At 57.2% G+C, this 25,876-nt stretch overlaps 1 protein-coding gene across 4 annotated transcripts; it reads left to right on the plus strand.

Moving 5' to 3' along the window:
- The first annotated feature begins 3,766 nt into the window (after positions 1-3,766).
- LOC105483045 (angiotensin I converting enzyme) lies at positions 3,767-24,606 on the plus strand. Of its 4 annotated transcripts, XM_011743598.2 has the most exons (25): positions 3,767-4,062; positions 4,649-4,816; positions 5,719-5,812; positions 6,476-6,619; positions 7,044-7,235; positions 7,793-7,890; positions 8,261-8,433; positions 9,142-9,365; positions 9,710-9,854; positions 10,141-10,239; positions 10,529-10,651; positions 11,010-11,221; positions 11,915-12,051; positions 13,253-13,411; positions 13,684-13,771; positions 15,349-15,492; positions 15,642-15,833; positions 17,967-18,064; positions 18,222-18,394; positions 20,433-20,656; positions 20,919-21,063; positions 21,384-21,482; positions 23,450-23,572; positions 23,807-23,994; positions 24,123-24,606. In XM_011743598.2, the coding sequence occupies exons 1-25, from the start codon at positions 3,802-3,804 to the stop codon at positions 24,350-24,352; spliced, it is 3,933 nt and encodes a 1,310-aa protein (XP_011741900.1). In that variant the 5' UTR covers positions 3,767-3,801; the 3' UTR covers positions 24,353-24,606. The 4 variants fall into 4 exon arrangements, with proteins under 4 accessions (XP_011741900.1, XP_070939500.1, XP_070939501.1 ...); XM_071083399.1 differs by lacking the exon at positions 17,967-18,064 and having other exon boundaries at positions 3,787-4,062; positions 15,642-15,880; XM_071083400.1 differs by lacking the exons at positions 3,767-4,062; positions 4,649-4,816; positions 5,719-5,812; ... (7 more) ...; positions 10,529-10,651; positions 11,010-11,221 and adding an exon at positions 11,252-11,740.
- The last annotated feature ends 1,270 nt before the right edge of the window (positions 24,607-25,876 follow it).

Consider the following 25,876-nt stretch of genomic DNA (forward strand, 5'->3'; position numbering starts at 1 on the left):
CGGCTCACCGCAATCTTTGCCTCCCAGGTTCAAGCAATTCTCCTGCCTCAGCCTCCCGAGTAGCTGGGATTACAGGTGTGAATCACCATGCCTGGCTAATTTTTATATTTTTAGTAGAGACGAGGTTTCTCCATGTTGGCCAGGCTGGTCTCGAACTCCCGACCTCAGGTAATCCACCCGCCTCGGCATCCCAAAGTGTTGGGATTACAGGCATGAGCCACGGTGCCTGGCTGTCTTTTCATTTTCTTGTTGGTGTCCATTGAAGCACAAAAGTTTTAAATTTTGATGAAGACCAATTTATCTGTTTTTTCTTTCATCACTTACGCTTTTGGTGTCATATCTAAGAAACCATTGACTAATCCAAGGTTACAAAGATTTGTTGCCTACGTTTTCTTCTAAAAGTTTTATGGTTTTAGTTCTTACATCAAGGTCTATTTTTAGTTGACTTTTTTTTTTTTTTGAGACAGGGTCTTACTCGGTCACCCAGGCTGGAGTGCAGAGGCATGATCATGGTTCACTGCAGCCTCAACCTCTTGGGCTCAAGCAATCCTCCCACCTCAGCCTCCCAAGTAGCTGGTACTACAGACGTGCGCCACCATGCCCAGCTAATTTTTTTGTAGAGATGGAGTTTCACCATATTGCCCAGGCTGGTCTCGAACTCCTAAGCTCCAGCAATCTGCCCACCTCGGCTTCCCAAAGTGCCAGGATTATAGGCATAAGCCACTGTACCTAACCCCAAATTTTGTATATGGTATTAGAAAAGGGTCCAATTTCATTCTTTTATATGTGGAAATCCAGTTGCCCCAGGACCGTTTGTTAAAAATATTTTCTTCCCCATTTAATTGTCTTAGTATTCTTGTCACAACCAATCGAACATAATTGTACAGGTTCATTTCTGAACTCTCAGTTCTATTCCATTGTTGAGCATATTTTTTAAGGGCTGTTTTTCTCTCCTGTGGTAACTGGTGACCTGTACCTCCTGGAAGAGAGATGAAAAGATTCCCAAGCCAACTGAGTTACCTTGCGTGGGTCAGGTCTCTGTGGCTCTCTGCACCTGCTTCTTCATAATGACATCCTCCTGCAGGATTTGGGCCTTCTCTTTTGTTGTCACGGCAGCCCAGGAGGTGGCTGACTGCCCAGACAGCCTTATCTCTTTCCTACCTCTCAAGGTTATTGTAAATACCAAATTAGATTGTTTATACACAAGAATTTAGTACTAAAGCACTATACAAATGCAAGCTATATATTTCTATTTATACTTCTCCTTCATGAATAAGACCCTAAAAATAGAAGATATTTTTAATTTTTACTCATTGGGCTCAAGGTTGCAGTGTCTGCATTATTGCAAATTCCAAATTAACGAAGACTGGCTTTTCTTATCTTCTTCCCGCAAAAGGGTGTGCGCTCATCCCGGAGTGTGAATATGACTGTGGGTCATTTCCTCTTTCCTCTGCACCCTTCCTTGGATGAGGCTGTGCCCTGTGCCAGGCACCATGCTAAACTCTGGGAAAACCGCCGAGAATAAGGCACACACCATCCCTGCCCTCGAGGAACATACAATTGAGTGAAGAAGCTGGGGGATTTAACAAGCCGTTCTAATAAAGCTTTACAGTGAGGGAGGTGAAGGGTGATACCTCCCCCAGCCCTGGTGTCAGCTGCTCCAGGTCCAGGAGAAGACTTCGATTATCTTCCAACCCTGTTGGAAGTGGAGGTGGAGGCTGTTTATTGCTGGCACAGCCCCTAACCCAGGGTCTACAGACACTGTGGAAATGCCTTGCAGTCAGACTGGAGAATGAACCAGCAGAAGCAATGCCTGCCCTCCATCCTCCTGAACAGGGTTCTCAGGAGCTCTTCGGAGGCAAGGTCGGCCTCTGGCTGAGGGGTTCTGGATACAGGTTAGGCCTCAGGCTCCTCTCCTCTCTACTCATCTCCCCTCCCTTGGACCCCTCCTTCAAAAGCTGACAGAGCCCCACTCTCCTCTCTCCCCTACCCAAGCCTCTGTCCACAAAGAGACTGCTTCCTCCCAGAAGACAGCAGCTCATTTGCACACAGACACCCACGGCCCTCAAAGCCTGGAAGACCAAGCTGTTAGGACCCCTGAGAGCAGGGTGGCTCCTGGGAGGAGAGACCAGGTCACCACCTTGCCCTCCCCTGGCCCCTGGCCCTCCATGGGGCTGCTCTGATCACAAATGTCCACCCACGTAGCCGGCCCTGAAGTGCACCCACGTCCCCTGGTATCCACTGGTTCTCCAAGCCAAACTGGGCAGGGAGGAGTTGTGAGGGAAAACTGCAGGTCGGGAGGGAGGCTGGCAAAGTGGGCCAGGGCCAGGCCTGACCCCAGCTCTCCTCTCCTGGCCAGCGTTTAACAAGGCCCTGCCTTCTCCCTCCAGGGCTAGGGACAGCCACCTTCTTCCTCTCCCCACCGTCCCCTCTCCCCTGGCACCACGTCATCTGACAAGACAGTGCGAGCTCACTGGAGGTGCACCTCACAGGGGTACACCGGGTCGCAGCCTCCTGCACGCACTCCACACTGCACGGGAAGGCGCACGCGTCCCTCAGGGCCACAGACACCATTCCCCACTCACCCAGAAGCCCAAGTGATTACCAACAGCCCCAACAGCCTAATGGGTTAGGGTCTTGGGAGCAGCTGTCCTTGGCTCCTTCCCTGATCCCACCGCTCAGCTTCACCCCGCGGTTCCTCCATTGCCCCACCTCCCACTGCGCCGCAGGGCCTCTGCCAGAGTCAAGGTGCCTCCCGCCTCTCGGCAGGCGCCATGGGGCAGAGGAGGCCTCCACAACCGCCCTGTGCGCCGGTAGGACAACACTGTCCTCCCTCCCCCACACTTGTCACTTTGAGGGACACGTGGATGAGACAGGAAAAGACAGGGGAATGTGGAGACCTGAGGTGACTTGGAGCAAGCCTCTCAACCTGAGTGGCAATTTCTTCATCTGTAAAATGAGGGGGTTGTTCTTATCTCTGAGGCTTTGTGTCGCTCTCAAAGCCTGCCAGCCTCGGGTTCTAGGATTCTGTTGGGATCGTGTGTGCTGTTTTCTGCTGAGCGACTGACTGGCAGCCTGTGTCCCCGGGGAAAAGAGGGCAGGCGCTCCAAAGCTCCTGCGCTCCGTGGCTCTCGGCTCTCTCCCTGGCAGCCCCCCGCCCCAAGCCCCAGGTGTGCCGGCCGCCCTGAGCCTTTCCAGCACCTCCCGGAGGCGCCTGCGGGACACCTAAGGTCCGTCCCCCCTCCCGCTCCTCTCCCCCCGCCACACCCCCACCTCCGGCAGGCGACGTCCCCGCCCCTCGACCACGGCCTGGTGAAGAAGCCGGCCAGGCCCCATCAGCCCCATCCCCGCCGCACGAGCGGCGCCTGCGGACAGCTCCTGGGGCCCCGGCCTTGTCACTCCGGAGGCGGGAAGCTCCGGGGGGTCAGGCCGGGAAGATCCAGCCGGAGGCCGCTGGGCTGCCGGGCCCCGGCCGAGGCTGCGCGGCCGCACGGTGGGCAGGCTCGGGTGTTCTGGCAAACTGCCGGGTCCCCATCTTCAAAAGAGAGGAGGCCCTTTCTCCAGCTTCCTCTGCGGGAGCCCGACCCAGCCCCATCCCGCCACCCTCCGACTGCACCTCGGCCCCTCCCCGGCCCGCGCCCCTGCCCGGGGCGGGCCAGGAACCAAGGCCCGCGTCGCGGGGGACTTTGGAGCGGAGGAGGAAGCGCGGCGCGGCGGGGGCGGGGGTGTGTTGGGTTTTATAACCCGCAGGGCGGCCGCGGCGCGGGAGAGGGGGCAGCGCCGAGCACCGCGCACCGCGTCATGGGGGCCGCCTCGGGCCGCCAGGGGCCGGGGCCGCTGCTGCAGCCGCTGCTACTGCTGCTACTGCTGCTGCTGCTACCGCCGCAGCCCGCGCTGGCCCTGGACCCCGGGCTGCAGCCCGGCAACTTTTCCGCCGACGAGGCCGGGGCGCAACTCTTCGCACAGAGCTACAATTCGAGCGCCGAACAGGTGCTGTTCCAGAGCGTGGCCGCCAGCTGGGCTCATGACACCAACATCACCGCCGAGAATGCACGGCGCCAGGTGGGCGCCCGGGCCCGGGTGGGGGCGGGGCGGGGCCGCGGCGGCCAATCACAGCGCGCGGCCGGCTTGTGGGGCGGGCAGGCTGGCGCCCTGGGCCCGAACCCCACCCCGACCCCCCACCCTCGCCCCAACAGTCAGCAGCCTGGGGGCCCGAGCGCCAGGCTGCGCGCACGGCCTCCGCTCCCAGCATGCACGAATTGGATGGATGAGGCGGGCTGCTCCGAGGCCGCGCCCGCCTTTGCCGAGGGTGCTGGACTCCGCTCTGTGGCCCCCGCGCTCTCGGGCCGCTGCCTGCTCACCTCCAGACGCTGTCACTGTCACCGCACTGCACTGTCCATTCACCCTCCACTCGCCTGGCCTCTTTTGTGGTCCCAATTTCTGCTCCACCTTTCCCATGAGGCAGATTCCTTCCAGAAGGAGGAAGCGCGGCTTCCGCAAACTAAGGTCTCCCGCAGGGATCTCCCCAGGGCTCGGGCTCTGGAAGCCCTTGGCCTTCCTCCCCTCCCCCAGCACCGTGGCTTCCCTCTATGGCGTGCATCTAAGCGGGGTCCTGCCTACACCCTGCCTGCCCTCCTGGTGCCCACAGGAGGAAGCAGCCCTGCTCAGCCAGGAGTTTGCCGAGGCCTGGGGCCAGAAGGCCAAGGAGCTGTATGAACCGATCTGGCAGAACTTCACGGACCCGGAGCTGCGCAAGATCATCGGAGCTGTGGGCACCCTGGGCTCTGCCAACCTGCCCCTGGCTAAGCGGCAGCAGGTGGGCTGAGGGCCGAGGGAGAGCTTGGGGGCGGCCTCCCAGTGCCCCATCGTGGGGGTTGGGGGAGAGTAGCCCGTCAGGCAGGGAAGGACCCTGGGATCCACATGGGCCCTGGCAGAAGGGAAAGCCCAGGTATGCACAGAATGGCTTTCTGAAGCATTGATTTTTCTTGGAGATGGGGTGGGGTGTTACTTTCTGTTAAAGGAAGCATTCTGGAGTAGGAAGCCAAAATCAAATACGCCTCTACCTAGGCTGGTTTATGAGCTTCCTTGGAAGGGTTGAGAAGGGCTGGGCGCAGTGTCTCACGCCTGTAATCCCAGCGCTTTGGGAGGCTGAAGTGGGTGCATCGCTTGAGCCCAGTAGTTCAAGACCAGCCTGGCTAACATGGCAAAACCTCATCTCTACAAAAATAATAATAATAATAATACAAAAAATTAGCTGGGCTTGGTGGTGCGTGCACCTACAGTCCCATCTACTATTGAGGCTGAGGTGGAAGGATCACCTGAGCCCAGGAGGTCAAGGCTACAGTGAGCTGTGATTGCACTACTGCACCCCAGCCTGAGTGAGAGTGTGAGACCTCCATCCCAAAAAAGAGAGAGAAAAGGTTAAGAAAGACTGAGAAGTCTCCAAAGCCAGAGAATGGGAGGAATCTGCCCTCACTGCAGGGTGGTACCAAGCTGGGACTTGACCCTGACCCTGACTTTCAGGACTCCTGTCCCCGACTCCACAGGCTGCCTCCACTGGCAGAGGACTCGTGTGTTAGTTATCAGAAGTGCCCCGGTACCACTGAGTGGCCTTGTCCAAGCTACATCCACTCTGTGGGCTCCTTCTTCTAGCAGCAAGGGGAGGGCAGATGTCCCAGGGGTTGGTCACCAGAACATTCCTCCCCTCTGACTCCCCAGTACAATGCCCTGCTAAGCAACATGAGCAGGATCTACTCCACCGCCAAGGTCTGCCTCCCCAACAAGACTGCCACCTGCTGGTCCCTGGACCCAGGTACGGCCCCTGCGTCTCCCCTCTCGGAGGTGCCCTAGTGCTCCCACATTGCCCTGCTGCACTCGGGATCGTGCAGTTGTGTAGGGTCTGTGGAGACAGCAGGTAAACCCAAAGGCGTTGCCCTTCAACTGGGGCTGGAGGGTGCAGATGCCCCCATACCCTGCTTCTCTTGGCAAGTGGACTTCCGGAACCTCCAGCTGCAGCCCCCACTTCTGTGTGTGCCTCGGCCTCTCACTCCTAGACCTTCCTCCTGGCTGCCTGGTTTCCCCTTTTGTGGGTTCTCTCACGTTCTCCAAGAGCCCTCAGGCCAGGGACCCCTCTTGGCTTCCCCTTAAACCCCACTCCAGCCCCCTTTACGAGCAGCTTGGAGGAAGGCACTCCTCCAATAGGCCGCCAAGTGTCTGCCTGGGTTTTGGCCTTTGGGTGTCCCCTTGGTGTCGACCACCTTAGGTGGTCATGTCTCTGGGGGTGGAGGCCCTGCCTGGGTGTTTCTGTAGCTCCTGGCCACCTCCCATCAGGCCTGTAGGTGGCGCCTGGCTCTGGGGGCACCGTGATGTTCAGGAAGCTGGTGGGAGCAGTGAGGACTGGTGCAGGCTCTGGTGAAGGCCGTTGCAGACTTCAACATGGAGGCCTCCTCACCGACCCTGCCTGCCTGTGTCTCAGACCTCACCAACATCCTGGCTTCCTCACGAAGCTACGCCATGCTCCTGTTTGCCTGGGAGGGCTGGCACAACGCCGCGGGCATCCCGCTGAAACCGCTGTACGAGGACTTCACTGCCCTCAGCAATGAAGCCTACAAGCAGGACGGTGAGCAGCGCTCTCCCCGTCCAGGAACTGCGCCAGGTGCCCTCTCTCGGCTGTCTCCCCAGAGTCCCAGCCCAGAGCCAGGCAGAGCAGCTGGTACGACGATTCCAGCAGGCCCTGAGTTTCCCAGAAAGTGGAGGTGGGACCAGCCTGCACCCAGTGTGCCTGGACTGTGCTGCTGGCCTGCCCCACATGGCTGTCCTGCTGTTGCTTCTGGCCCTGGTGCTCCTCTTTTCCTCTGGGAACCTCCAGGATCTATTTAGCTGGCTGTAGCTAATTAGAAATTGTAGAGTGGCAACCCTCAAGCCAATTTTCCAGCTAGCTGCAGATCCACAGGCCTCGAGCCAGTGGAAGAGCCGACTTACAGCTGAGAGGCTGAGGTCTGAGCCTTTGGCCTGAGCTGCATACCCCACCCCCACGCCCCCAGGCTTCACAGACACGGGGGCCTACTGGCGCTCCTGGTACAACTCCCCCACTTTTGAGGACGATCTGGAGCACCTCTACCAACAGCTAGAGCCCCTCTACCTGAACCTCCATGCCTTCGTCCGCCGTGCACTGCATCGCCGATATGGGGACAGATACATCAACCTCAGGGGACCCATCCCTGCTCATCTGCTGGGTAAGGACCTGGCCTTGCCTCCGTATGAGTCCCAGGGAAGTGTGGGTCCAGGCATAGGGGTGGGGGATGTCCAGGGTAAGGGAGGCAGGTTGTGACCATCACCTCTCACATGTGTGGGGCATCATACTGTTTGCTTCACGTGCAGGAGACCATTCGTGTTCCCACTTTACAGGTGGGGACCCTGAGGCTCAGGGTCGTGAGGGACTTAGTGGTCAGAGAGCTAGGGGTCAAACCAAAGGCTCTGGCCCTGGGTCCAGTGGAGGAGCCATCAGCCTAGCTTATGCCCAAGGAAACAAGCGCTGTGGGCCTGCCTTAGGATTGAGTGGCTGGGACCTGGCACAGCCAGAAAGGACAGTGACAGCATCTTGCAGTACCAGGACGTGGCCTTCGGAGGAGTGAGGATGGGACTGATGTGTGAGATTTCTGGCCCTAAGCCAGGCCTGCAGCCCTTGAGGGCCCCAGGGTGTAGGTGTTGGCCCCAGGGTCACTCAGCGACTCATGGAGAAGCAGGCACAGCCAGGCAGGGAGCCAAGCTGTCCCCTTCTTTTCTCATCTAGGAGACATGTGGGCCCAGAGCTGGGAAAACATCTACGACATGGTGGTGCCTTTCCCAGACAAGCCCAACCTCGACGTCACCAGTACTATGCTGCAGCAGGTAAGCTCTGGGCTCAAGCCTGGGGTGGCCGGGGTGGGGTGCAAAAAGAGGGAGTCAGAGATGGGCAGAGAGGTGGGAAGGGGTCGAGTACCAAGCAGCAGCTTGGTGTGTCTGTAGGTGCAGTGAGCTGGGGTCGGCCCCCTCAGTGAGGTGCCAGCTCCTCCCTCCAGGCTCCACAGTGGCCAGATGAGAGCAGCAATGCACTTTCACTCATCTGCGGTGGGCAGCAAGGGCCCTGCCTCTGGGAATGGTGGCCACAGAGCAGAGAAGCTTTCATGCACAGGGAGTTGACCCGAGAGGGGGACCCCAGCCCTGTCCCCAGGCCAGCCAGAGTGGGCTCCCCTGACCTGTCTCCACACCCCGCCTCCAGGGCTGGAATGCCACGCACATGTTCCGGGTGGCAGAGGAGTTCTTCACCTCCCTGGAGCTCTCCCCCATGCCTCCCGAGTTCTGGGAAGGGTCGATGCTGGAGAAGCCGGCCGACGGGCGGGAGGTGGTGTGCCACGCCTCGGCTTGGGACTTCTACAACAGGAAAGACTTCAGGTCTAGACATGGGAAGAGCAGGGTTCTGGGGTTCGGGGAAAGGCAGGCAGCCCACGGAAGCTGGTTCCCAGGCCTGCCTCTACCCTGCCCTAGCTCTGGCCAGGGGCTGGATCTATTCCAGGGTGAGGGGACATAGGAGGCCTGTTAGTCCACCTTCCCTGGCAGCTTTGACAAATAGTCATCTCTGTACCTTGGAACGAAGGAAGAAGGCCCAAATGGTGGTGAGCCAGGGCGGGGTAAATAATTTGCTTGTTTCGGCCAGGCGTGGTGGCTCACATCTGTAATCCCAGCACTTTGGGAGGTCAAGGTGGGTAGATCACCTGAGGACAGGAGTTTGAGACCTGCCTGGCCAACATGGCAAAACCCCTTCTCTACTAAAAATACAAAAACAAATTAGCTGGGGATCATGGCGGGCACCCATAATCCCAGCTACTCGGGAGGCTGAGGCAGGAGAATCTCTTGAACCTGGCAGGTGGAGGTTGCAGTGAGCTGAGATTGTGCCACTGCATTCCAACCTGGGCAACAGAGTGAGACTCCATCTCAAAAAAAAAAAAAAAAAAAAAGAATTTGCTTGTTTCTACTGTGGTTTCATGCCCCAGGGCAGCACCCTCCTCATTCCTGTCTCTCAGGTGCCAATTTGCCCTGTGCCCTGGCCCTGCCCTGTCCTGCCCGTCCTTCACCCTTACCCTCACCCTCTCTACACCCCAGGATCAAGCAATGCACACGGGTCACGATGGACCAGCTCTCTACAGTGCACCATGAGATGGGCCATATACAGTACTACCTGCAGTACAAGGACCTGCCCGTCTCCCTGCGCGGGGGGGCCAACCCCGGCTTCCATGAGGCCATTGGGGACGTGCTGGCACTCTCGGTCTCTACTCCTGCACATCTGCACAAAATCGGCCTGCTGGACCGTGTCACCAATGACACGGGTATGGGAGGGCTGAGAGGCCCCCACCCAGCCTCACCTAAACCCCACTCCATCCCACAGCAGGACCTCACTTGCCCCACTCAGCTCTGCCCTTCTTTCTGCCTCCCGGCCCCAGGTTAGGCAGGGTTTGGGATCCACCCAGAGCCTCACAGTGCACACTGAGCCCACCTCAACAACACCCGGGGGTCCTCTTCCAAGCAGGGCCCAGGGTCTCGAGGACCAGCCTTACCTTCTCTGCGTCTCCCCAGCCTCACTTCCTGCTGCCTCCACCAACCCACCACTCTTAGGGGACCCTCTTCTCCCTCCGACCTCTGACCTCTCCCCTCTCCTCTCATCTCCCAACAGAAAGTGACATCAATTACTTGCTAAAGATGGCACTGGAAAAAATTGCCTTCCTGCCCTTTGGCTACTTGGTGGACCAGTGGCGCTGGGGGGTCTTTAATGGGCGTACTCCTCCTTCCCACTACAACTTCGACTGGTGGTATCTTCGGTGAGAGGAGGGATAGAAAAGCCTTCTCCCCAACTAGCCCTCCCCAGCCTCCTGGCCAGCCAGGCACCTCCTGCCCCAGCCAGTTCTAGCCTCTCCTCACTAATGATGTCCCCCTCTGTGACCTACCGCCTTCTCCTTTCCTGCCTGAAACTCCCTCTTCCAGGGAGTCTTCCCCAGTTCCTCAGGATAGGGAAGGGTTGTTGGGTGGAAAAGCCTTTTCTGCAAAAGCTAAATCCATCTGTGTGCAACCTCTAGGCCCTAAGACAATTTGACCATCCTTTTCCAGAACCAAGTATCAGGGGATCTGTCCTCCTGTTACCCGAAACGAAACCCACTTTGATGCTGGAGCTAAGTTTCATGTTCCAAATGTGACACCATACATCAGGTACTAGCACCCCTACCCCACCCCCCAGTACTGTCACACCCTCAGTCCCCTTCTCCTCCTCTTGTGATTCTAGCTGCCACATCCCCAGGGCTTGTCCCCATGCTCCTCCAGACCTCAAAGGCCTGGAGTTAGAGTGGCCCTCTCTTCTGAGCCTGTCTTGGGTCTCCCTTCTCCCCTAAGATAGCTTCTGGTCCAGCCTCTGCCCTGCAAAGCTGGATGGTGCCTGGGCAAGGGACCCCTGTTCCTGGCCCCCCACGATCTTTCCCTAACTCCCACCCTGTGCCTGCAGGTACTTTGTGAGTTTCGTCCTGCAGTTCCAGTTCCATGAAGCCCTGTGCAAGGAGGCAGGCTATGAGGGCCCACTGCACCAATGTGACATCTACCAGTCCACCAAGGCAGGGGCCAAGCTCCGGTGTGTGGCGGGAAGCGGGGGGAAGTGGGAGGCAGAGGGGAGTGGCTGGCAAAGGGTATGGCGGGGGCGACTGGCTGCTCCGACAGAGTGGGGGGTGCCAATCACAGAGCTGGACTGATGTGGATGCCTGTCTCCTCGCTCTCTCATCAAGTATTTATTGAGTGGGCCTTCTGGCTGGCATGGGGCGAGACAAATGCCCCCTGCCACCATCACAGAGATCCCAGGCCCCAGGATCTTACTGCTGCAGTTTCTGCAGTCCATTGCGGGGGCGGAAGTGGCCAGGGGCGTGTGGGCTGGAGTCCAGGAGCAGACTCCAGCCTGAGTCCCCTGTGCCCATGGTACCCACTCTGCCCACCAGGAAGGTGCTGCAGGCTGGCTCCTCCAGGCCCTGGCAGGAGGTGCTGAAGGACATGGTCGGCTCAGACGCCCTGGACGCCCAGCCACTGCTCAACTACTTCCAGCCGGTCACCCAGTGGCTGCAGGAGCAGAACCGGCAGAACGGCGAGGTCCTGGGCTGGCCTGAGTACCAGTGGCGCCCACCGTTGCCTGACAACTACCCGGAGGGCATCGGTAAAGCCCTGAGTGAGGGTGGTGGGGGGCTAAGGTGGGTCCTCAACTCTGGGCTTGGCCCAGGCCCCAGGTTCCTGGTCAGCTCCTACCAACTGAGCCCTGGTACCCTGTCCTGGAGGGCCAGGCAGCCCCCCGAGCTCATCAGCAGTGCCTGCAAGTGGGGACAGGCATGTCTTTCCCCCAGCATCCTAGAGAGGGTGTGCTCAGACCTGAGGGCCCCTCCCCCTCCAGAGGAAGCCAGATACAGGGCTCTATGAGGTCACACTGCGGGCTCCGCTCTTATTGGCCAGGGGACGGTGGCTGCAGGGCTCTGCTCTCCTGCGGCTATGGGCCAGGGTTGGGCTACTGCAGGACTTCCCAACCTCCTCTTCCTGCTGCTCTGCTACGGGCACCCCCTGCTGGTCCCCAGCCAGCAGGCAACCCGACAGGTGACAGTCACCCATGGGACAAGCAGCCAGGCGACAACCAGCGGCCAGACAACCACCCACCAGGCGACGGCCCGCCAGACATCAGCCCAGAGTCCAAGTGGGACCATGCAGGGGAGGGGCAGGGTGCCGGGGTGGGAGAGGCAGGGTCGGGTAGGGACAGGGGCAGGGTACAAGGGAGTAGGAGAGGGATAATGGCTTCTGGTGAGACCACAAACTGGAGAGGGGAGGCAGAGTTTTGTCTGTTTCCCTCCACTCTGTCCCGCAGACCTGGTGACCGATGAGGCTGAGGCCAGCAAGTTCGTGGAGGAATATGACAGGACATCCCAGGTGGTGTGGAACGAGTATGCCGAGGCCAACTGGAACTACAACACCAACATTACCACAGAGACCAGCAAGATTCTGGTGGGAGCCACCTCTCCACCCCCAAACCTGCGCATGTGCACACACACACAAACGCTGTCCCGCTCACCATGAAGTGGGGATGCTACCAAGTTTTAAATTGAATATTTAAAACAATACTCAGTTTTGGGCCAGGAGCGGTGGCTCATGCCTGTAATCCCAGCACTTTGGGAGGCTGAGGCGGGCAGATCACGAGGTCAGGAGATCAAGGCCATCCTGGTTAACATGGTGAAACCCCATCTCTACTCAACATACAAAAAATTAGCCAGGCGTGGTGGCGGGCACCTGTAGTCCTAATACTCAGGAGGCTGAGGCAGGAGAATGTCGTGAACCCGGGAGGCGGAGTTTGCAGTGAGCCAAGATGGTGCCACTGCACTCCAGCCTGAGCAACAGAGGGATACTCTGTCTTAAAAAAAAAAAAAAAAAAAAAAAAAAAAAAAAAAAAGCTCAATTTCAGATTCTGGTGGACATTTACTCAATGCCTGAGCAATTCTTCTTTCCTTAAAAATCAGTCTCTGGGAGGCCTAGGTGGGAGGATCACTTGAGGCCAGGAGTTGGAGACCAGCTTGGGCAACATAGCAAGATCCAGTTTCTATTCAAACAAACAAACAAAAATCAATCTCTAGTAACAGAATAATTTGTACATAAATAAGTGGTGCTGAAGTCGTTTTTTAAGAGATTGAAAGCCCCCGTTTGTCTCCTCTACAAAAGGGGCTACACTTCCTCTCTACCCTCATTCCCTGCCTATTTGACTGAGCACAAATTATGCCACAGTGAGCCACGCACTTACTATTCCTTGGCACTTCAATCTGTTGCCTCATCTTTTTCTCAAGAGCCTTGCAAAATTGGTGAACTTATTCCCATTTTACAGATGGGATTTGATATTAACTCTGAGGCTCAGAGAGGCCACAGAGCTGATATCAAGCTGGCTCCTTCCTAAGGGGGAGCCTTTAAGGGGGTCTTCTCTTCCCTGCCCCTGCCTGGATATGTGCTGCTTGACCACAGGCATCTGGGGAGGGTGAGTACTGCATCCAGCATGTTATCAGCAGTCCAGCTTGCACAGGGTCTTATAGGCAAAGGTTGCAACTTAATCCCATTGCCCTCTCACCACCACCTCCAGCCCTCAGCTCCCACTTGGGGCCTCCCATTCAGAGGCTGCTCCGGAGCTCCTGGGCCCCATGACACCATCCCCCTGTGCCCTCAGCTGCAGAAGAACATGCAAATAGCCAACCATACTCTGAAGTACGGCACCCAGGCCAGGAGGTTTGATGTGAACCACTTCCAGAACACCACGATCAAGCGGATCATAAAGAAGGTTCAGGACCTAGAACGGGCAGCGCTGCCTGCCCAGGAGCTGGAGGAGGTGTGTGGCTCGCAAGGAACGGGGAGAGGGGAATCCTGGGGCAGTGAGCCCAACACAGGGTCTGGCCTGGCCTTCACGCTGCTTCCTCTTCCTTGTTATATCAAGTCATGGCATCTGCCATGTGATGTGCACCTCAGAATTGCCGAGAAGGCAGCGCTCCCCAGCTTCCCGGCTCCGCACCTGCCAGCCCATGGGGCCTGGGGGCAGTGCAGGCCACAGAGAGACCAAGCACAAAGGAGTACAGCTCAATGCCTCTCTCCTTCCTCCTGCAGTACAACAAGATCCTGTTGGACATGGAAACCACCTACAGCGTGGCCACTGTGTGCCACACGAATGGCAGCTGCCTGCAGCTCGAGCCAGGTGAGGGCTCACGTGCAGGCTGAGTGAGAGGCTAGGGCTGGGGCTGGCATGGGGCCCGGGGGTGCTGGGTGAGAGCACAGAGTTGGGCTCCCCTCGCTCTTGGAGTCAGCGTGCCCAGGAAATGCCCTTCCTTGTTTTCCACGAGGGGGCTTCTTTGCCCCACTGAGAACCGACACCTACTTCATACCACACCCCAATCTGCTGCCCCTCCCTCAGAACCGCCCTCTACTTAAGGGTATCCGATCTCTCCGGTCCTCTCTGCATGCCACCCCTCAGAGCAGCTGGATCTCAAAGTTGTATTTCATGGGCTTGGACTCCAAATTAGGGGAAGTCGGGGACTCTAGCTCCCCCCGGCCTCCTTTCGTGATCCTGCCCTTGACTTCCTCACTTTCTCTGTCTTTCCTGAGCCCCTCTCCCAGCATGTGACTGATAAGGAAACTGAGTCACACAGCTGCTGAAAGCACCAGACTAGAACCTGAGTCTCTGATTCCTCTCACTTCCCTCCCCGACCCCGCCACTTCCTGCTGGATAGGAGTAGACAGCTCTTGGCTGTCCTCTCTGTTCTCCCCACCGGGTGGTCCTTCTTACCCCAGCCCCTTTGAAAGAGCTCACCCCCGACACAAGGACCCGCACACAGAAACCTCCCAGCTCCCTCTCAACCCACCCTTTCCAGGGCTGGAGAACTTAAGGCGTAAACATTCTTCCATGAAGAATCTCCACCCAGAAATGGGTCTTTCTGGCCCCCAGCCCAGCTCCCACATTAGAACAATGACAAATAGAAGGGGAAATGGAAAATAAACAGGAGAAAAAGTTTTCCCAGGACAGGGTTTGGCCTACAAGTTGTGGATGTGGGTACGCATGCCAAGTCGGGTGGAGGCTGGCCGGGTGCGGTGGCTCATGCCTGTAATCCCAGCACTTTGGGAGGCCAAGGAGAATGGATCACTCGAGGCCAGGAGTTTGAGACCAGCCTGGCCAACATGGTGAAACCCCATCTCTACTAAAAATACAAAAGTTAGCTGGGTGTGGTGGCAGATGCTTGTAGTCCCAGCTACTTGGGAGGTTGAGGCATGAGAATCACTTGAGCCCAGCCTGGGCAACATAGCAAGACACCGTCTCTACAAATAAAATACAAATAATTAGTTGGATGTGGTGGTGCACGCCTGTAGTCCTAGCTACTAGGGGGGCTGAGATGGAAGGATTGCTTGAGCCTGGAAGGTCAAGGCTGCAGTGAGCCATGATGGCACCACTGCACTCTAGCCTGGGCGACAGAGTGAGACCCTGTCTCAAAAAAAAAAAAAAAAAAAGAAAGAAAGAAAGGAGAGAGGCTCAAGCACGTCCCTCACAGGATTGCTGAGGCCCTGCAGGTGTCTACAGCATGTGGCCCTAAGCAGGGGACCCTGTAAGCCAGGGCTGGAGAGCCACTCCCATCCTTTCTCCCATTTCTCTAGACCTGCTGCCTGTACAGTCACTTTTATGTGGTCTTGCCAATTTTATTCCAGTTCTGAAATTCTCTGAGCTCCCCTTACAAGCAGAGGTGAGCTAAGGGCTGGAGCTCAAGCCATTCAACCCCCTACCAGATCTGACGAATGTGATGGCCACGTCCCGGAAATATGAAGAACTGTTGTGGGCATGGGAGGGCTGGCGAGACAAGGCTGGGAGAGCCATCCTCCAGTTTTACCCAAAATACGTGGAACTGATCAACCAGGCTGCCCGGCTCAATGGTGAGTCCCTGCTGCCAACATCACTGGCGCTCGGGTCCCCTCAGGTTCTTCAAAGAGGTGCTGTGAGACCCCAAGCCTGGGTGAAGGTAGGTCCCTGGAGGAGGCAGGTAATGAGGTGTTGGGAGAGCCTGGCTGTGTCCCCTCTGTAGGCTATGTAGATGCCGGGGACTCGTGGAGGTCTATGTACGAGACACCATCCCTGGAGCAAGACCTGGAGCGCCTCTTCCAGGAGCTGCAGCCGCTGTACCTGAACCTGCATGCCTATGTGCGCCGGGCCCTGCACCGCCACTACGGGGCCCAGCACATCAATCTGGAGGGGCCCATCCCTGCTCACCTGCTGGGTAAGGGCACGTGTCGGGCCTTGAGGAGGGTAAAGATGGACCACAGTGTGAGTGAGGGCTGGGACAGGGCTGGCTAGAGGGTAGGGAGCAGGCTGGGGAGTGAGAGACTCCAGCCCTGGGGGGAAGGTTGCCCAGGCTGGAGAGGGGTGGGCACTGGGAGTGGGGAGCCCCCCGCTTGCATCTGGTTCCACATTCACTGCAGATCTATGTTGGGCAAGTCACTATAGATGGGGGGAGAAGTTAATAATCTTGTCCAGGAGACCACGGCACCCATCACAACAGTGTGTGATCTTGGAGGGTGAGGAAGGGGCTGTGAGCGGGAGTTGGGGAGGCTTTGCCAAGAGGTGGCCTATGAGCAGGGCCTTGGAAGATGACAGGGTTTGACAGATGGGAAGTGGGGGATGAGAGGAGAGGCTCAATGTTCAGGCCAAGGGAACTGGAACAAAGAAGAACCTGAGAATGTAAATCCACTTCAACCCTGGACCCTCCTTTGCCAAGGGCTGCAATCTCAGATGCCCTGAATGTGTGAAGTAGGCGGTGAGGACAGTAAAGGATGGTAGGCAGTAAGGCAAAGCAGAGGCTACTGGTTCTCTGTCCCTGATGGGCTGTTAGGAACACTTTCCTGGAGCAGAGAGACCAGACAGGCCCTCAGACCATTTAGAAACCATAAGGGAGGCCCCAGAGTGTGGCCTGGCTGCGGGTCTAGCTCCCACACAGGCTGGGAGTCCGGCCCTCTTCAGCCCCTCTCTGGTGAGACCAGAGAACATCTGGTGATGTCACAGTGGACATCAGTTCACCAACTAGGAAACGCAGGCCCCAGGAAGAAAAGCAACATGCCCAGGGTGGTCTGGGAGCTGGGGCAGAGCTGGCCTTAGAACTCAGCCCCTGAGGCCGGGCGCGGTGGCTCAAGCCTGTAATCCCAGCACTTTGGGAGGCCGAGACGGGCGGATCACGAGGTCAGGAGATCGAGACCATCCTGGCTAACACGGTGAAACCCCGTCTCTACTAAAAAATACAAAAAACTAGCCGGGCGAGGTGGCGGGCGCCTGTAGTCCCAGCTACTCGGGAGGCTGAGGCAGGAGAATGACGTGAACCCGGGAGGCGGAGCTTGCAGTGAGCTGAGATCCGGCCACTGCGCTCCAGCTCGGGTGACAGAGCGAGACTCCGTCTCAAAAAAAAAAAAAAAAAAAAAAGAACTCAGCTCAGCCCCTGACAATTGGTAAAAGGGGAAAGGGGAGCAACCCAACACTGATGCACTCTCTCTCTCTCTGGCTCTCTCCCTCTCCTCTCTCATGTTCCCTCCATCACTCGTCGCTCTAAGCCACTCTCACTGGTTTGCACTTTAGACTTCACCTGATGTCAGCTGAACCTTCACCTCCCTTGGTTAGGAAAGAGCCTTGAGTCCAAATCTGTTTCTGAGCCTTCCACTCATCCTAAGTGTCTTCCTTTTCCTCCATCTTGGAGAACTAGGCTCTTTTCTTAGCCTAAACTCAGAGGCATCGGCCTCTCCTGAAGGAGATGGCTGATTCCTGCCAGAGTTGCTGAGCTGCAGACGCCGACCTCAGGTGGTGCAGAGGGGACATGGCAGAGTGGCTGGTGGAGAGAGCAGCCTGCCCGCCATTTAATCCCAGCCCTGCCCCTTAGGAGCCGTGGGCCCCTGTTGGGGGGTCACTTAACTCTCCAGTCTGTTTCCTTTACTATCCAATGGGAATTGTGCCCGTACCTGGGTGCAGACAGGATTGAAAGTGAATTCACACAATGCTCTTGGCACAGAGCCAATAAGAGGTGGCCACCGGGGTATAGGTGTTCTGGGGACCTGTAATGTTCTCGCAGGTCAGCAGTTGCTAGTCACATTGGTCTCCACTGCTCATGGACAGTGAAGACCACCTGGATTCCCTGATAACCAGCAAGGTCCCCACCTAGAGCAGGGCAGTAATGACCTACTGGGCTGGATGTGCACACTGAAGGTGGTGTATGTCAGGTGCCTCGAAACTTGCAAACAGTAGGTGCTCAAGAAATGCCACTATAATTAGCAGGACTGGGATCGGGAGCCCTGTTCCTGCAGGAGGGCATTGAGCCTAAGAAGTAACATTTGTCTTTCCTCTGTCTGCCATCCCCCTCACTCCTCTCCAGGGAACATGTGGGCGCAAACCTGGTCCAACATCTATGACTTGGTGGTGCCCTTCCCTTCAGCCCCCTCGATGGACCCCACGGAGGCCATGCTAAAGCAGGTCTGCACTGGCCCAGGGGCAGGGAGGCCCCGCCGAGACAGGAGGGGCCCTCTGATTCAGGAGTTTCCCCCAGTTTGGCCCTCCCCTGGGTCCCCCACAGCAGCATGCAGTCTGTCCCCAGAACCTCCAGTTTGGGCAGAACTCCCTCTGCTTGCAGGGCTGGACGCCCCGGAGGATGTTTAAGGAGGCTGATGATTTCTTCACCTCCCTGGGGCTGCTGCCCGTGCCTCCTGAGTTCTGGAACAAGTCGATGCTGGAGAAGCCAACTGACGGGCGAGAGGTGGTCTGCCACGCCTCGGCCTGGGACTTCTACAACGGCAAGGACTTCCGGTACATCCAGCTAGAGCTGAGGCTTCGTTCCTGAGCCCCACGGGCAAGGGAAATAAGCCAAGCAAAGGCTCCACTACTATCCCCCAGCCGGAGCCAGCAGGGCAGGATGGGGACAGGGCCAGAGTTTGGGACTGAGGGTCTAGAGAGGCGTTGGCTTCCGGCAGGAAAACCCCATCCACCTGATGGGCTTCTGAAGCACGCAACAGCTCTGTCAGCCTGGCCGCTGGGAAGTGCTCAAGGTCCCAGTCCTGGGTTTGAGCGCGGTGGGCTGCCCCGCCTCCCTCCTTCGGAGCTCCTCCCCTGCATAGAGCTGGCCTCTCCCTGGGGGCACGTGCTGTGACACACGAGGATGTTGGGGGCTCTGCACAGATCTACTCTCACCCCTGACAGGCTCAGAAGCTGCCTTCCTTGGAGGATGGCGTTTTAGTTACCTATTGCTGTGCAACCAAGCATCATACGGCTTAGCCGTATGAAACAATCAGTTGATTATGCTTATGATTTTATGGGCCAGGAATTCAGGCAGTACACAGTGGAAATGGCCTTTCTCTAGAAGGCCCCCTCTGTTGGGGGCAGCTCTCTTGGCCAGCATGGCTCCATGTGGGGCCATCCGTCCAGGGCCTCAGTTCTGGCTGGCAGTTGAGGTCCTCGGTTTTTCCCACGTGGCAGATACTGGGGCACATGTTCCCACTGGCCTCTTGGCTCACATGTTGGGTGCTTAGGGTGGGAGGACTGGAACAGCTGGAGGTGGGTCAGGCATCTCCCCAGGCTAGCTTGGGCGCCCTCCCAGCGTGGCATCTGAGGTGGGCAGATTTATTACCTGGCAGCCAGCATCCCCCACAGCGACCACTGACGCAGCCAGTTCTCAAGGCTAGGTTCAAAACTGGCCCAGAGTCACTTCTGCCATGTTTTATTGGCTAGAGCAAGTCACAAGTTCACCCAGATTCAGGGGAAGAGAAAAAAGTCCCTCTCTCTTGGGAGAAGTGGCAAAGACAATCGGTCACAGCTCAAGTGTCTCTTACAAGGAGAGCAGACACGGGGAGCCTGAAACCAAACCCAATGGGGTTCCCTGGGCTGTGCAGGCCCTTCCAGAGATGAGGACTGCAGCCGCAGGGCTGAGAGGAGACAGGATCTGGGGGATGAGAGCCCTTGTGGGGTCTTTTATGGGGAGTCAGAGGAGAAGCTGGATAGACCCCAGCCTTGTTGTGGCCGGGATGCTGGGCAACTCTTCCTTCCCCCTCCCCAGTTAAGAATGACAGAAAAACAGGATTCACCTGAGCTGAAAGGCTTCCAGTTAGATCCAAGAGAGAATTTCCCGCAGTTTGAATTGGTTTGCAAAACAAGGAAGGGCCGGGTGCGGTAGCTCACGCCTATAATCTCAGCACTTTGGGAAGCTGAGGCAGTCTGCTTGAACTCAGGAGTTCGAGACCATCCTGGGCAACGTAGTGAGACCCCATTTCATAAAAAATAAATAAGTAAATGAGAACAAGGAAGGATTGACGAGAGACGGTGGAACCTTCTGGTTTGGGCAGCTCTGCAGCTGCCATTCATCCTGGCCATAAGAATTCTTGGGGTGAATAAGTTTGTTGCTGTTGGGCCGCGTGAGATACAAAATTGCCCACTCTCATCCCTGACAGAAACAGTTGTTTCCTTCAGGGAGCCTCCGTCTTGGGAGATAAAGCATGTGTACATGGGAACCCACTGGCTACACATTCTAGAAAGTACCCAGTGTCCCAGTGCCTCTACAGCAAGCGCTTCGTACAGTCAGAAAGCAACAGGTGGTGGGGGCTGGAGTCATTCAGGAAAATGAGAGGCAGAGGAATGGCCTGAACGACCTGACGGTAGGGGCTTCTGCCCCCAGATTCCCTCTTTCTCAGGTCACTCAGTGGTTCCCCTTTCCCTCCCTCCCACAGTGCTGTGTCCCCTGCATGCTGCAGTGCTGGGGTCTGCGCTGGGTGTAGCAAGGCCCGCTATTATCTTATGCCCAGGGCTTCTCACTGTCCTCTCCCAACACCCTCTTCCCCCACTCCACTGTTTCTAGGATCAAGCAGTGCACCACCGTGAACTTGGAGGACCTGGTGGTGGCCCACCACGAAATGGGCCACATCCAGTATTTCATGCAGTACAAAGACTTGCCTGTGGCCTTGAGGGAGGGCGCCAACCCCGGCTTCCATGAGGCCATTGGGGACGTGCTAGCCCTCTCAGTGTCTACGCCCAAGCACCTGCACAGTCTGAACCTGCTGAGCAGTGAGGGTGGCAGCCATGGTGAGAGAGAAGCGGGAGGCTCTGGTGGGCTGAGGACCAAGAAGGGGTGGTGAGCTTGGGAGGTGGGAAAGGGGCACTTAGTGGCCCATGGGCAGAGGTGTGGGGCAGAGCAATGGGGGGAAGGGAGCCATCCAGACCATCCCAGGAGGCAGGTCGCAGGGCCTGAAAAGATACAGCACCCCCACCCCTCCACCATCACAGGCACACCAAGTCCAAGCCGCTAGGACCCCGGGTCTGACAGCTGGCCTCCCTTCCCTTGCAGAGCATGATATCAACTTTCTGATGAAGATGGCGCTTGACAAGATCGCCTTTATCCCCTTCAGCTATCTCGTTGATCAGTGGCGCTGGAGGGTGTTTGATGGAAGCATCACCAAGGAGAACTATAACCAGGAGTGGTGGAGCCTCAGGTTCTGGAACACTCCCACAGGATGTGGGCTGGGGGATCTCTGCGGGTGTCTGGATGGGCCAGGGCAGGGGAGTGTGTGTGTATGTGTGTGTGTGTGTGTGTGTGTGTGTGTGTGTGTGTGTATGATTGTGTCTGTGCATATGATGTATGTGTATGTAAGTGATGGGGAAAACGGGGTGATTGTGCACAGAGGCCCAGCACGCAGGAGAATGGGGTGCCCAGTGTAGCCCCAAGTGCAGGGACCCTCCCTCAAGTCAAAACTGCCACCCCCAGCCTGGTTCTCCCCAAACTCACCTTCCAACGTATATTCCCACTCAACAGGCTGAAGTACCAGGGCCTCTGCCCCCCGGTGCCCAGGACTCAAGGTGACTTTGACCCAGGGGCCAAGTTCCACGTTCCTTCTAGCGTGCCTTACATCAGGTAACGGGAAAGGCAGGAGGGCACATTGTGAGGGCAGTACCCACAGCTTTGTGTTTAAACTGCGGCCACTGCCCGGTCCACAAGCTCTGCCAGTCAGGGCAGACCTGGGGGAGCTGGCCGCACAGTGCAGGTGCCTGGACCCACTCACCCACTGCCAAGGCTGATGGTTGTTTTCTTGAACATTGTTTTGGTGAGAGTCTGTACCATCCAAACAGTTGAACACAGAAACGCAAACTAATAATTGGCTAATGGTTACCAGACCTTGGTTAAGTAGTTAACATTAACCATGACTCATGGCTGGATCATGAGCTCAGCACTGTTTTGTTTTGTTTTGCTTTTAAAACAAGATTGTGATTCTTTTACTTTCATTGAACATTGTCTTTGATACAATTTGAATTGTACCTGGAAACCCTTCTAGACACTAAAATGCAGGGTTGGAGACCCGGTTAAGTTGGGAGTCAGGGTTAATGGGGCAAGTTACAGTCACAGGCTGGGGTCAGAGAGAACTGGGTCCAAACCCCATCTCCATTACTTTGTTTCCTTGAGAAAATTCCTCAATTTCTGTGAGCTTCCGTTTCCTCACCTGTGAACCCCATTTCACAGGATGTACGATGGCTAACTTCTTAGCATTCTGTCTCATACACAGCCTCCTCAGGTAGTGGTGGCCAGGACCCCACTATTAGTCACTCCCCAGTGGAATGTATCTGCACACTAGGTCTGCAGGTCACGTGGCCACAGATGAGTGTGCCTAGTGCGGCTCCTCTCCTTTTGTGTGCCCCAGGAGAGCACTTGCTGAGGGCTAGCAAGGCTGTTTGTGATCTGGGGCCTCCCTGGGAGGCTGGGGGCTAGAGAGACCTCAGGCTGGAGTTCCAGGTCCCCCCGGGCTACAGGTAGCCCAGGCCACCCAGGAGTCAAGGTACAGAAGGCAGTGAAGGCCACCCCTGGAGGGCTGTGGCTGCCTCTGGTCCTGGCCTCCTGTGGTCCCTGGAAGCCCAGCGAGGGTAGGGCCCATGCCCACCTTGCCTCCTGGCACCTGGGATGATGCCAGCACATCATCAAGTGCTAATAACTTGATTGTGGGAGGGATGAAGTCTGTCCCCAGAGTCCAGGAAGATGGCATCCCTGGAGCACCTTAGACAGGCCTGACCTAGACGGAGTTCCAGAGATGACACTTACGACAGGGATCCCACCTGCCTGCTGGAGTGGTCCCTGGGGTTCCCAGCTGGCGCTGACTCTCACCCGGGAGCCAGCTGATGTGATGGCTAGCTTCACAGCTTAATGCAGACAATTCTTCAAACAGGGGCCGGCAAAGGAGATTTGGCTGCTCTAGAAAAACATTCCGCGTTCTGGCCAGCAGCCTTCGCAAAGCACTTTAAGGAAAGACCAGGGAAATCGGTGGTACATGGCTTGCACCCAGCATTCAAAGCAAAAGGCCTGTGCCACTGGCTCAGGACATTTAAAACCTCTCCAGACTTTAAGCTGGCGAGAATCCTCCAGCCTTGACTGGCAGATTTCTACCAGCGAATTCCTGATGCTTTGGATAAGATCATGTAGGACTGGCTTCCCTGCCCAGACCACCCTACCAGATCCACACAGCCCATTTGGCCACACCTTGCCTTTGCTTGCATATACCCCAGGGATGGAGACCTCACTGCCTCCAAAGCCACCTGCCAAATCTATGAAGGGCTCTGCCCTGACCCCGTGGAGCAGGCCCTCCTGAGATGTGGAGGCAGCCCTGTGGGTGGGAGGCATCTACACAGGCACAGCTAGGAAGAGGCTCAGACAATGCTAACAGCTGGGGTGTGGGAGCTCACCCTGATGGCAGTGGGCAGGGTTGGGGGGTCTTGGCTCTGCTGTGCCCATGTGACTTAGCACATATCACATGTGATGTGCAGAAGGACCTGGGACCCAGTGGCATAAGACCCTCAACCAACTCCGCCCCGGGCCACGGCCTCCCTCTGCTCCAGGTACTTCATCAGCTTCATCATCCAGTTCCAGTTCCATGAAGCACTGTGCCAGGCAGCTGGCCACACGGGCCCCCTGCACAAGTGTGACATCTACCAGTCCAAGGAGGCAGGGCAGCGCCTGGCGTGAGTGTCCTCCAGCCCTCCTTTGTTTCCATGCTCTGGCCTGCACCCCTGGGCTTTTCTGGGAACACTTGCCATTTTAGCTCTTGAGCCGGGAGCTCCCACCTGCAGTGTGACGGCCTGATGTGCCATCTCCTTACGCGCCTGGAGCCCTGGGGCCCTGGGACAAGTTTCAACTGGGAGTGGGTATGGAGAGGAGAGTGGATGACTCGGCCTCCCTGTCTCGTGCCTCCCCAGGACGGCCATGAAGCTGGGCTTCAGTAGGCCGTGGCCAGAAGCCATGCAGCTGATCACGGGCCAGCCCAATATGAGCGCCTCGGCCATGCTGAGCTACTTCAAGCCGCTGCTGGACTGGCTCCGCACGGAGAATGAGCTGCACGGGGAGAAGCTGGGCTGGCCGCAGTACAACTGGACACCGAACTCCGGTACCACCACCTGCCCCACCTCCAGCCCCGGGTCTTAACCCCGTTCCCAAGCCCAGTGGCCGCGACCTCGGAGCCTGACCCTGCCCCGCGCCCTCGCCCTGCCCATGCTGTCTCTGCTTCCCACTCAGCTCGCTCAGAAGGGCCCCTCCCAGACAGTGGCCGCGTCAGCTTCCTGGGCCTGGACCTAGATGCGCAGCAGGCCCGCGTGGGCCAGTGGCTGCTGCTCTTCCTGGGCATCGCCCTGCTGGTAGCCACCCTGGGCCTCAGCCAGCGGCTCTTCAGCATCCGCCACCAAAGCCTCCACCGGCACCCCCAGGGGCCCCAGTTCGGCTCCGAGGTGGAGCTGAGACACTCCTGAGGTGACCCGGCTGGGTCAGCCCTGCCCAAGGGCCTCCCACCAGGGACTGGGATGGGAACACTGATGGGCGACTGAGGACATACCCCAGCCCACCCTGCTCCTCCCGCCCTGTCCCTGTCGCCCTTCCCTCCCAGTCCTCCAGACCACCAGCTGCCCCAGCCCCTGCCCCCTTCTCCCAGTACACAGCTGCCCAACACTGAGCCCCACCTCTCCAAGTCTGTCTGTGAATACAATTAAAAGTCCTACCCTCCCCAGCCGAGTCTGTGTCCCTCACAGGGAAGCCAGGGACAGGGACAGGCTGCTCTCCTGCCTCCTGGCAGTCAAGTGGGTCCCGTTACTGGGTTTCTTCCTCCATCCTCCTCCAGGAGCCGGGGAGAATCCCCAGAGCTCTGCCCCACCACCTCCTGGCCCTGGCGCCTGTCTTCCCTCCAGCCCAGGCAGCCGGCCACTGTCCTGCCACCACCGCAGGCAGCCCCTGTCTGGCCCAAGCACTGACCCAGGAGGACTCTGGGAAGCAGGCATCCTGGGCTGCTGGCCTCACATTTCCACCGGCAGTGGAGCCCTTCCCTGCCCCACAAGTGGCCAGGTCCCCCCAGGGGAAGACTTCTAGCTATTATTGGCTGCCCCAGGGGTGAGTACCTTGGAGGGCCGGCTTCATGGAGGGTGCCCACTGGAGGGCACACACCAGCGTAGTGCTTACCTTGGCTCCTGCCCGTACCAGCTCCATGACCCTCTGCTCGCGTGAACAGCCTTGGCTCTCAGACAACCATTCTAACACTGCCAGTGTTGAGGGGCCTCAGATGCTGGAGTGTGGCAGCTGGCTGCACCTGCACAGGGATTAGCTGCCAGCAGCCACCCTGCTGGCATCCCAGCACACACCTCCTCACTCCCCGCATTGGAGGGAGTGTCATTTTGAGGGACATTTTTATGACTTTTATGTGTATGTTTATGTAGAAATTTGGAAAATACAGAAAACTGTAAAGAAAATAAAAGCCCTTTATATCAACATCAAGAGATAAGCCCTGTTGACATTTTGGTATACGACTTGCCGGACTTGTTCTCAGCACATGTATTTTAAATGGGATCACACCATATTTACAGCCATACATCCTTTTATTACTTCATGCAACTAGATCTGTTTTACTGATATTTAAATGCCAGACTTCAAACCTGGCCAAATAGAAGTCGGTCTATTTGCTGGGGCCAGGGGCTCCCCAGCCACCCTGGCCCCTCTGTCGAACCCTCGGTCCTGAGTCTCTTCTGGGCTTTGCTGATGCCTTCACCCTAGCCAGGTCCATCTCCCAATATCTGTCCCCCAGTATCCTTAGTCCACAGCTTTTGCCCCCCAATCCAGGTGCCGTGCGTGTCTGTGTGTGCCCGTGTCTGTGTGTATGTTGCACACAGGCTTGGCTGTTCAGGCCCGTTCTGTAAAGCAGGATGTGGGGCTGAGGTATTTTAGGATTGAAAGAGGGTGGAAGTTTATGATTACGTAGGACAATGGAATTTATAAACATGTCCTCTAAA

The sequence above is a fragment of the Macaca nemestrina genome, chromosome 17 (genome assembly GCF_043159975.1).
Source record: "Macaca nemestrina isolate mMacNem1 chromosome 17, mMacNem.hap1, whole genome shotgun sequence".
Taxonomy (NCBI): domain Eukaryota; kingdom Metazoa; phylum Chordata; class Mammalia; order Primates; family Cercopithecidae; genus Macaca; species Macaca nemestrina.